At 33.7% G+C, this 11,119-nt stretch overlaps 3 protein-coding genes across 3 annotated transcripts; 2 read left to right on the top strand and 1 right to left on the bottom strand.

Moving 5' to 3' along the window:
- Nucleotides 1-1,627: 1,627 nt before the first annotated feature.
- LOC113855781 (aldehyde oxidase GLOX1-like) lies at nucleotides 1,628-4,232 on the top strand. The gene is made up of 4 exons (XM_027487414.1): nucleotides 1,628-2,056; nucleotides 2,153-2,319; nucleotides 2,967-3,410; nucleotides 3,512-4,232. Exons 1-4 carry the CDS (start codon nucleotides 1,628-1,630, stop codon nucleotides 4,230-4,232), a joined length of 1,761 nt encoding a protein of 586 aa, XP_027343215.1.
- A 1,569-nt stretch (nucleotides 4,233-5,801) lies between these two features.
- LOC113856242 (probable xyloglucan endotransglucosylase/hydrolase protein 26) lies at nucleotides 5,802-7,255 on the top strand. Its single transcript, XM_027487981.1, has 4 exons — nucleotides 5,802-5,967; nucleotides 6,313-6,413; nucleotides 6,535-6,728; nucleotides 6,841-7,255. The coding sequence occupies exons 1-4, from the start codon at nucleotides 5,802-5,804 to the stop codon at nucleotides 7,241-7,243; spliced, it is 864 nt and encodes a 287-aa protein (XP_027343782.1). The 3' UTR covers nucleotides 7,244-7,255.
- A 306-nt stretch (nucleotides 7,256-7,561) lies between these two features.
- LOC113856243 (transmembrane protein 234 homolog) lies at nucleotides 7,562-8,063 on the bottom strand. The gene has a single exon (XM_027487982.1). The coding sequence runs from the start codon at nucleotides 7,989-7,991 to the stop codon at nucleotides 7,593-7,595; it is 399 nt and encodes a 132-aa protein (XP_027343783.1). The 5' UTR covers nucleotides 7,992-8,063; the 3' UTR covers nucleotides 7,562-7,592.
- Between the last annotated feature and the right edge of the window lie 3,056 nt (nucleotides 8,064-11,119).

Below are 11,119 nucleotides of genomic sequence, written 5' to 3'. Positions count from 1 at the left end.
AAAGGCAAATGATGGAAAAACAGCTGTATTAGTGTCAACCAGTGAAAAGAATTAGTAATCAAGACAAATTAGTAATTAAAAGAAATCACTTCATGTGGATTTATGCCATTAGATAAAACAAACACAATCATAATGGCTGGGTATCTTCCTGTTTATGACACTCTCCATCTTCATTCCAATAATAGATATTTTATTTAAGGTTTAAGTACATTTCTAATTATTTTATAATTTTAATAGTTTAAGTTTGTTCTCTAATATTAGTGATCGATACATAAAGCACGGGTGTTATGTGTAAGATACCATTGTTTGAACTGATATTTAGTCCGGAGAGATCAAAATTTAAATGAAATAAAATTATACGAATTAAAATTAAAATAGAGTACAATTATAATGATAAACACTTGTAAAATTATAGAATAAAAAAAATTAATGTAGACATTAAAATCCTTTGTGTAGCAGCCGCCGGGAAGCTCATGTTGAAGCGTGCTTTCATCTCAGTTACTATTTTGGAAACACAGTGATGGAAGTTTTTGAAGGGAAATGGTATCTGAAAAAGTGTTTTCTTGAAAAGTAGTCCATACACATTTTGTTCAACAAGATATTATATATTTATTTATCTAATTAACTAATTTGGCTCGAAATTTAGATGAGTTTAAAAAAAATTAATTTAATTCTTTCATTAAATAACCTAAATTTAAGTAAAACATAATTTTATCTTTCTTTTATCTATTTATTTATCTAATAAAAATAGTTAATTTTTATGTGAGAGTGAAAGATATAAATTCAGATTATATAAATATTTATGAATAATCAAAATTTGACAAATTACATAATCACTTTAAAAAAAGGATTATATAACATTTTAAAATATTTACACGGTTTATATGTTTTAATTTTGACTATTTATGATAAAATTTAATAATTAAAATTCATTCCTCTTACTTTCTCGTAAAAAATTCTGACTCGATGGGTTGTGTGTATATATTTTATTTACTTCACTTATAATTATTAAATTTTATTAATTTAATTATTAAATTATGTAATATTTTCATAATTATGTATATTATATTTTAATTAAAGTAACTGTTTGTAAATATATGATTTTATTATGAATATTTGTTTATATTTTAAAATTCTTCAGTAAAATATCAGATTATTTTTAAAATTTTATAGACTTAATTGACTTGTGTAAGAATTCTCAAACTAACATTTAAATTAAACAAGTTGTCTATATAAGTTTTTGTACACACACGTTACATAGAAATATTTGAAAACATTAGCTACTAATACTATCTGCATGCCAGAATTAAGTTGGATATTTTTGTTGGTGTGAAAGGAAAGGACGGTTAGTTTTTTAGCGCATCTCCTGTAAACATGGCGATTGCTATTCTGGCAAATGCCTTGACTCATCCTACCAAAGACATATTAAAGCCAATGTTTGCATGTGAAACTAATTAGACAAAACCAATCAATATTCAATCCTAAAGAACCAGACACCCAGAAAGCCACACCCATGCAGGATTATTGGCTTTAGCAAAGCCTCTGTGGAGGTGTGTCTGGTTTCAAATCCTTCGTTCGTTAAGAATCCTCATCAAACATTTCATTTATATATTTCCAACAATAATAAATGTCCCAATTGCACAAGGTTCTTTTCATTCTCACTCTTTTGTTCTCTGTCGTGGCCGAAGCCAAAAGTAAGAAGAATAAGCACAAAAAACCTCATGCTCCCAAGAGTTTCAACCCACCTCAAAACATTTCCTTCATACAAGTAGATCCACCTGCTCTAGAAAACAAGGGTGATTTCGAAATATATTCCACTGGGCATTGGGAATTGATTTCTGAAAATGCAGGGGTATCAGCCATGCATATCAACTTGTTGTCCACAAACAAGATCATCGTTTTTGATGCCAAAGTGTACCGTATGTCCAGAATCAGATTACCAGATGGCGTGCCATGCCTTCCCTACAAAGATTTCAAGACTAATGAAGACAAACTCGATTGTTTTGCTCACGTAGTGGAATACGATATTGAGACAAACAAAGTTAGGCCAATCAAGGTTTGTACAATCATTTTATTTTTCTTTTTTCATTTAACACCTACCTTCTAAATGGTATATATATAATTAAGAATTTATGATGATGGGGGCATGCAGATAAATGAGGGAGATCCATGGTGTTCCTGCGGAGGGGTTGCACCTGATGGTACCTTCGTGAATGCTGGTGGTTTTGCAGACGGAGCGAGAAGCGTAAGATTCATGGGTCCTAATTGCCAAGATTGTGGATGGAGAGAATACGACAACGTATTGTCACAAGACAGATGGTACGTACATGCACCATTAATAGCACCAGTTTCATTTCTATCAAATCGCTTTTTTTTTATAATTTTCTTTCTTTTTACACATTACAATAAAACTTTTAAAACAAAGGACATCATAGGATGTTGCTACGGTTTCTACCTTTGTTCAAACACCATTTCTACTTATTTATGAATGGATTTGTCTGAATTATTTTAACTGTGGGTAAATAATTATTTAAAGTAAATTAATAAAATTTTATTTATAAAACATTAATATAACTTTTAATATAATATTTTGATTTTACTAGATGAAATTATTTACTTATAACTAACTTAAACTAACCCTTTATAAATATACTCAACAATATAAATATTTTTTTTTATCTGTTTACTATCATATCACATTACCTATCACATCTATTATGAATTTCTTTAAACAAACACATTCTACTAAACATTATTCTTGAATAGATGCTGAGTTGCTTCTTGTGCCATGTTAACAATGTTATTTTATTGTTCAATATTTTATGTATTAAATTCATTTTAAAAAAAATAAGATTCATTATCCTTGTTAAAACCACTCAATTTCTCTCGCATTGAGATAATAAGATCGCAGAATTTTATTAATTTGAAATACTGTACATGAAATTAATACGTAAATTTATGAACAGGTATGCGACTCAACAAATCCTTCCGAACGGAGACTTCATATTGGTAGGAGGGCGCAAAAGCTTTAGCTATGAGTTTGTTCCAATGGAAGGTTTATCAAGCCAGAAACCCTTTTTCTTTCCATTCTTATATGAAACCTCAGATTTTGACGAGAACAATCTCTACCCTTTTGTTCACCTTTCCACCGACGGAAACCTCTTCATCTTCGCCAACAATCGCTCTATACTCCTAAATCCCAACACTCACAAAATCGTTCGTACCTTCCCAGTCTTACCCGGTGGATCACGCAACTACCCTGCCTCCGGCATGTCTGCCCTACTCCCAATCGATCTTAATGCTGATACCGTCAACGCCGAAGTCATCGTTTGCGGCGGCAACATCCCCGACGCCTTCTACTTCGCCGAGACAAAGAAAATCTTCCTCCCAGCTCTTCAAGATTGCAACAGGTAATACAAATTTTCGTTTTAATTATCAAAAAAATACATTAATAAATAAAAACCTTTTATTTACTTCTAACTCGTTAATTGCATTTGTTGATGAACAACAGGATGATCATCACAGATGAATCTCCTGAGTGGGACTCCGAGTTAATGCCTTCAGGGAGAACAATGGGAGACGCTTTGGTTCTCCCCAATGGACAACTATTGTTCATCAATGGTGCACAAGTGGGCACCGCCGCATGGTGGGATGCTGATAGCCCTAACTACACGCCCGTGTTGTATAGCCCTGAGAAGCCTAAGGGGTTGAGGTTTAAGGTGCTCAAACCAAGCCAAATAGCAAGAATGTACCATTCTACTTCAGCAGTGCTTCCTAGTGGCAAAATTTGGGTTTCTGGAAGCAACACTCATGATACATATAGGGACGTGGATAAGTTCCCAACTGAGACTAGAGTTGAGGCTTTCTCTCCTCCTTATTTGGACACGGACTTTGACAAGTATAGGCCACAGATTAATGAGGATGTTTCAGAGAAAGAGTTGAGTTATGGGGGCATCTTTGAGACGGTGTTCTCAGTGGAAGATGCAGATGGGTTGACCAAGAATGACATTAAGGTGTCCATGTATTCCCCACCCTTCACTACTCATGGGTTTTCAATGGGACAGAGGCTTTTGTTTCTCCGAATTGAGGATTTGGTCGCAGATTTTGAAGGGTTTTACAGGGTTAGGTTGGTGGCACCTCCATCTAGTGTCATTGCTCCTCCTGGGTACTACTTGCTCTTTGTCGTCCACCGTGGATTGCCTGGCAAGGCAATGTGGGTGCACATACAATAAAACAAGCTCTATTTTTCAGCATTAAATATTTTGCTTTTTTTGTTGTTTCGTTGAATTCTTAAAAAAAATCGTGAAATTCTTCATTTGTACGATCAAGCAAGGGAAAAACAGAAACATCTTTAAAAGAAGTTGGAACTCTTTTGCACAGTACAATCTACTTGCCGAATTACAAATTCAAATGAACGGTGCCGTCTATGCAAATTGTGGTCCATGATGTTCTTCGTCAATATCAACCGGTGGTTTTAAATAAACGGTTAGGATGGATTTATGATATTTTTTTTTTATCTATGCATGCATGATACACTGAGAAATGGTGGTATGTAACCAACAACGGTGGGTGTTGGGTTGGGGATTCGACCAGGCTGGGTCATGGTGCAATAGATGTGAGTTTGAGTGATGGTAGAAGAGAGTGTGGATGGTGGCAAGGTACAGGTTCCAGATGGTTGTGCCGCCATGACTTCAGCGAAAAGAGGCTTTGGGTTTGGTGCTTCTTTTTCAGGTAAATATGGACTCCTCTTGGCACAAATTATGGGTGGATGTTGTAACAGTTTAATGGAGATTTTGAAGATGAATGGAACAATTATACCAACGTTCAAATTTATACCTTCGGTAGCGGTTTCCAACCTCTAAATCCGAGTGCCAAATTTATGATATCCCAAGCATAGTTGTATCTAATTCTGATTTGTCAAGGGTTGAACTAGACTAGTGCCAATAGAATATTTGATGTGGCTTTCCATATATGTTCATTATCGGGAGGTATTGATGTATACTGCACGATTATCAATATTGATTGTTTTGATCATTTAGTTAGAACTTAATATACTGATGTGTCATAAATTTATAAGGCCAAACATTAATCATCCTAAATCAGACATGCACGCCCCCAAAGGGACACTGTTACTCCTTGGCTCCTTTAAAACAAAAACAAAAAAATTCCTGATATCTTTCCTCCTTAGCCCATTACTGAATATTGATAGCTATGATCCCATTCTACTACTTTTGCACACGATATTATGCTTCCCCCGCGTTCCAGGTACATCGGGCATTCAGGCTTGTTTCACAAAGCACCCACCAGCTTCTCATGAATCCCGCGTACGCATCAAAATACCATCCGTATTTCAAATTATTTTGGCTCCCGATTTATTACATCAGTTTAATATAACGTTTTATTCTGAAAAAAAAATTATTCAAATTATAGACAAGCCAGTGGTAGCTGGAAAATATATATATATTTTTTAAAATAACACAAAACGAATCGCAATAGATTTCAAACACTTGTACGCTATTGGGAGCCAACTTATTTATGAAACCTGACATAAATTCTGTAGGCTCCCCGTTCTAAAAAATAATAATATCAAAATGACAAATCATATGAACAGGCCAATATATATTCAGAGTTTCATACCAATTTAATGCATGATAATCACGCCGAGTTCATCATAAGAATGTCGTATTGTTCGTTGGAACTTCTATAAAGACATCACCAACCAAAGATAAATCGTCCAAGCTCTCAACTTTATAGAACGACAAACAAAAGACAACAGGTTGTTCATAGCCATAGGAGTTAGCATGGCCAAATTTGAAAAAATGTTGGTAGGTTTGCTAATTTGTGCAATCGTACCTAATTTCGTCCTAGTGGATGCCAACTTTTCCAAGAGCATGTACCTTACTTGGGGTGTTCAACATGCGTCAATTCTGGGTGAAGACCTTCATCTTGTGTTGGACAAAACCTCAGGTGAAACACTTATGCTTAACATGCATCGATTTTTATTCCAATTGACTCGTGTCCTTTAGGTGGGAGAAATTTTGCATCCAAGAGATAGGAAATAATAAATAAAATAACAATTTTATCGGATTTTCAATATGTTGCGATTGAATATTAGTGGGAGAATGATACTATGGTCTAAACCGATAACATTCTATGTCTAAATACCAGAGCATCAACGTTAATATGTTCATAGAACACTTTAGACAGGACTTGTAATTAACATAATACAAACTGCTGTAACATAAATAATAAAAAAAATGCATTGACCTGTTATTAGCTAAACTGGAAACATGAGTTGTCTTTGGATTTCAGGATCAGCTGCTCAATCAAAGCGATCATTCTTATTTGGAAGCATTGAAATGCTAATCAAGCTGGTACCTGGTAATTCTGCCGGAATAGTTACAGCCTACTATGTAAGTTCACTGGACCTAAGACATCTCATAAAAACCCAAATATGCACTTCGGAACAAGCAAATCTATCAGACTTCCATTAGTGAATTAAGTGCTAATGCTTCTTACCCAATATTTGTATAGTTATCCTCTACAGGAAGCCAGCACGATGAGATAGATTTTGAATTCTTAGGCAACAGTACAGGACAACCATACACTGTCCATACTAACATATATACACAAGGAAAAGGAAGCAGAGAACAACAATTTTACCTCTGGTTTGACCCAACTGCTGATTTTCACAATTACACCATTCACTGGAATCCCACAGAAATTGTGTAAGTTGATAAATTCTACCACAACAAAAGGTTATTCATTTTCTCAGTTCCATGACAAAGAACTATACTAATCTAATTGTATGATCCATTACATTATATCAACATACCTCAGGTGGTATGTTGATAGTCTTCCAATTCGGGTTTTTCGAAACTATGAACAAGATGGCATTGCATATCCAAACAAGCAAGGAATGAGGGTTTATACCAGCCTGTGGAACGCGGACAACTGGGCAACCAGAGGCGGGCTCGTCAAGACGGACTGGCACAATGCGCCATTCAAAGCCAGATTTCATCGATTCAGAGCAAGGGCTTGCAAGTGGAAAGGAGCAATCAGCATTAATCAGTGTGCCTCCAATGTCCCTGCAAATTGGTGGACATCTCCGAGATACAAGCAGCTCAGTCACACCCAGATGGAGCACTTGAATTGGGTGAAAAAGAATTACATGATCTATGACTACTGCACAGACACCAAGAGATTCAACGGACACATGCCTCCAGAATGTTCTAGAACATAAGGTCTGGAGGCATGGCATAATAGCACACAAGCTGAAGTGTTTTTCGTTTTTCTAATTTCATGTCAGTTTCACATTTGTTTGATGTTCGTCACATTCTTGGTGATTCCATTCTTGCTCACTATGTACTGAATAACGCTGAATTATCTTATTTATGGAATAATAAAATTTCACACAGCCAGCCAAGTAACAAAGCAAATCAAGCTATGCAACAAAATAGAGGAATTTGCAAAGTGAATCAACCCTAGGCACGTAATGGAATGGAATAGGAATCTCATAATCGTCACCAACCAGAGTACACAATAAATTTTAAAAAATAAACTTAAAAATAGAGATTGGGGAAAAGCTAGGGCTAGGAATTGATGCATAAGCAAAGGCCGAGGACGATAAGTGCAGTACCGAAGAAAGCGCGGGGGAGGTGGGTGTGTTCGCCGAGGAGAATGGCGAAGATGGCGGTAGCGGCGAAAGTGGTGGCATTGGTGACGGGAACGGCGAGGGAAAGAGGGGCGTCGGAGAGAATGTAGAAGAAGGTAGCGGAGGCGGAGAGGTTGATGAGGAAAGGAATCGAATATTGCCATATGGAGAGAAGCTTCATCCAGTTTCCCAGAGAAATGAGGAATTTTTGGGCGAGAGTTGAGTGTGGATGTGGCTTTGCAGAGGATTTCAGAGCTTCTTCCCAGAGAAGCGCACCCCGGTGCATCATAGCGTTTGTGGCGCCCCATACCACACCCACTGCGATCATCTTCTCCATCTTTCGTCTCTCCCTCGAGTCGCTGAGTTTTTCGTGCGAGTTGCTGATTGGGCTCAGTTAAGATCTTGGCCTCCCTTGAACTAGAGCAAGTACCCCTGCGTTATGTGCCAACTTGATTTTATTTCATAGATAAAAATAATACTTATTTTATATTATTTTTATGAATACCCATTAAATTTGGGTCTAATTGCGTCTTCAATTACTATTATAAAACTGTTGTACGGTGAATTCTTCTACTTTTCAAGAAAAAAAAAATTCATTTTTATATTTGATTACCAGATTAATTAGTTTAAATTATAAAAACAAAAAATCCAATTAAAAATATAAATTTAAATCGAGTAAGGTTTAGGATTTATCAAATAGTTTGGCGTGGGAGTTTATTGGTCAGTATTAGAGCCATTTTTTGAAATCATTGCCAAAATGGTGTGCCTATAGTTAGCTGGTTCCTTAATGTTTTATAGGTACCCAAACATTATTTATTACTCCCTTTGGGAAGTGGATATTGCAAATATGCACTTGAGCTGTTTTTAAGCATTTGAAGAGTTAAACAACACTGAGATGAAGAGTCATGATAGAAGCTGGGGCTACGCGGAGCAAGATCAATGAAACTAAGGTATGATTGATAAAACCAATGTATGATTGGTGGGACTACAGATATTTTTTTATTTGTTTGTTTATATTTAAGAGTGGTTGTGCACGTCATTTATTCATAATCAATGCATGTATTTTTCAGACCCAGTCTCCTATTTTTTGCATTCGACTTTACTTGTGGCCTTGAATGTCTAGTGGTATTTGAATGATGTGTCGCAATGCGCTAGTTGAAACTGACGCTTGTATTATTGAACCAAGGATTTTTCTGTTTTGGAACCACTTATGAATGTCAAACTTCAAATTTAGCCAGGAAAAGAAGCTGATGGTTGAGATATAATTTTTAAATTTTGCTTATATCATATGGATTATCGTGTAAAAAGTTGTTTTAGAGGAGCATATTTAAAATGAATTAATAAAGGCATGAGTCAACTATTGTTTGTTCCGTATATCAACGGGGTTACGGGCTCTAAATTGTGTGATTCAACTCATACCAAAAAAGAGTTAAGAAATTTATTTATGAGTCAAATTATAATCCAAATTACTTTGTCTTCTTTAAATTACCTGCAGAGTGCAGAGAAGTTATGTGCTTCCCGTGCATGTCATATGTTCTGTCCCATTAAAAATCAAATCCGAAGCTTCGAAGATTATATGCCTTTTGAAAGCGCATACAATGTTTAGAATTAGATCCCGTCATCTCCATCACAAAATTTGTCTTGCCAAATTGATATGCATGAATAATTTTTTTATTTATTTATAAATAGTCGGTGACAGAATAAAAATATTATGCTCTCTGCAGATGTTATTTTTAATATCCAGAGTTCAAATCATAATTTCTTAACTCGGAAAATTATTTTTGCATCATTCATTATTTTAAAAACTATTAAACTTAAAACTAAACGAATTTTTTTCATCGTTCTCACTGTTAAAAATGGGTTAGATTAGATTAGCTTATATAAATCTTAAGTCTAAATTAATTTAAAAAAATTACTTTAAATAGACTAATATATTTAAATTTGCCTGTTAGTAAATAATTGGTTCAGGTAATATGTGTTTGATTTTCTACGCGAAATATATTACTTTTGAGTTGTGTATATGAAAATAATTTTTTTGCGAGAAGAGGAGTCCAACCACGTAGGTGTATTCTTTTAATCTGAATAATATTTTCTTTTATAAAAAATCAATTATGGTCTAAATATAAAGTAAATAAAATACAGATCCATGGATTTAGAGTAATATTATATCCTACTAATATTTTTTAAATAACGAATTGGAATTAAAAAGTAAATACATTTAGGATTTTATTGGTTTCACGTTGGAAACCATTAAAATTAATCTTACAGGAATCGAGACTATGTAACATATCTCATAACTAGTGGTCATAGTTGATTTTATTTTATTCTGTTTTACTGGACTACTAGAGAAATTAACTGAACCTTAATGTTTTGGAACCATCAGAAGATATTTGATATTTTCTCTATCTAATAAGGAAGAAAATGTTCATGAAATTTTTGTATAGATAAAAGTTGTGGTGAGAAAATTCAGAACTTTGATGAATAATAAATAGCCCAACATTCTTATTGTTCATTTAAAATTTCACATACCTTCACTTTATTGTAAGTTTCTGATCCTTCATTTATTGCAAAATCTATTAATCTGCAAGACTTTTTTTCTTCAAACACTGCATTGTTAACTGTTTCTCTTCATTAATGTTTCACTGTACACCATTATCTCCAATACTAATTGTTATAAAAAGAGGTGAAGAATTTTCTCATTCTTTGTTCCTGTAAACACATTAAAAAAATGTAAATTTAACGTGATTCTAGTTACATATATTTACGAATTTACAATGTAATTTTACTATTTTACAATGTTTGCATGAAGAAAATTGCTATTCCTCTCGTACAATTTTTGTATAAATAAAATTGTAAATTTTCTTTTAATATATAACTATCCAAATTTTTAATATATTCAAAATAATATATGTTGTTGTGGTGAGAAAATTATATTAGATTTGTATATATATTCATTAAAACTTTTCTGTCTCTAATTTTTTTCCAAAAATTTTAATATGAAACTTGAATAATAATACACACTTTTAACTCCATAATTGAGTGTGATCGCGAATGTCATAGAATAAGTTGCTAAAATATTAAAACATAAGTTTATTTATTTATAAATAAATTAAATAAATCAATTCAAGCTAAAATATAAAATATTAATTTAATTTGATCTAATTAATATTATATTCAAATTAAACAAGACCAAGTCGAATATTATTTTTAAAAATATGTTTTTAAATAGAAATTAAATTAAACCGAACTACAAACACCCTGAAATTATCTATTGGATTTCATTCTCTTGAGCGTGTGATGTTTTTTTTCCCCTCGTTGTCAAATTCATCTTGCGATGGACAGCTCTCTCATATTTAAAACTAGTTTTTTGCGTGTTGTTTCACCCTAGAAGTGGCATTTATCTCATGGCTGGTATTTTATTGTCTCTTGTTTATTCTTTTATTAAGTTTCCCTGAGAAGTGATTG

Source organism: Abrus precatorius, unplaced genomic scaffold (assembly GCF_003935025.1).
Source record: "Abrus precatorius isolate BTA unplaced genomic scaffold, Abrus_2018 Scaffold11, whole genome shotgun sequence".
In the NCBI taxonomy this organism is placed as follows: Eukaryota; Viridiplantae; Streptophyta; class Magnoliopsida; order Fabales; family Fabaceae; genus Abrus; species Abrus precatorius.
This window is presented reverse-complemented; position numbering and strand designations above follow the sequence as displayed.

Bases quoted from the DNA above. Each gene is read 5' to 3' on its own strand.
- LOC113855781 (XM_027487414.1), top strand. From the start codon at position 1,628: ATGTCCCAATTGCACAAGGTTCTTTTCATTCTCACTCTTTTGTTCTCT. The intron at 2,320-2,966 runs GTACGTACATGC...ATTTATGAACAG, and splicing joins GTATTGTCACAAGACAGATG to GTATGCGACTCAACAAATCC. The intron at 3,411-3,511 runs GTAATACAAATT...GATGAACAACAG, and splicing joins GCTCTTCAAGATTGCAACAG to GATGATCATCACAGATGAAT.
- LOC113856242 (XM_027487981.1), top strand. From the start codon at position 5,802: ATGGCCAAATTTGAAAAAATGTTGGTAGGTTTGCTAATTTGTGCAATC. The intron at 5,968-6,312 runs GTGAAACACTTA...TTTGGATTTCAG, and splicing joins TGTGTTGGACAAAACCTCAG to GATCAGCTGCTCAATCAAAG. The intron at 6,729-6,840 runs GTAAGTTGATAA...AACATACCTCAG, and splicing joins TGGAATCCCACAGAAATTGT to GTGGTATGTTGATAGTCTTC.
- LOC113856243 (XM_027487982.1), bottom strand. From the start codon at position 7,991: ATGGAGAAGATGATCGCAGTGGGTGTGGTATGGGGCGCCACAAACGCT.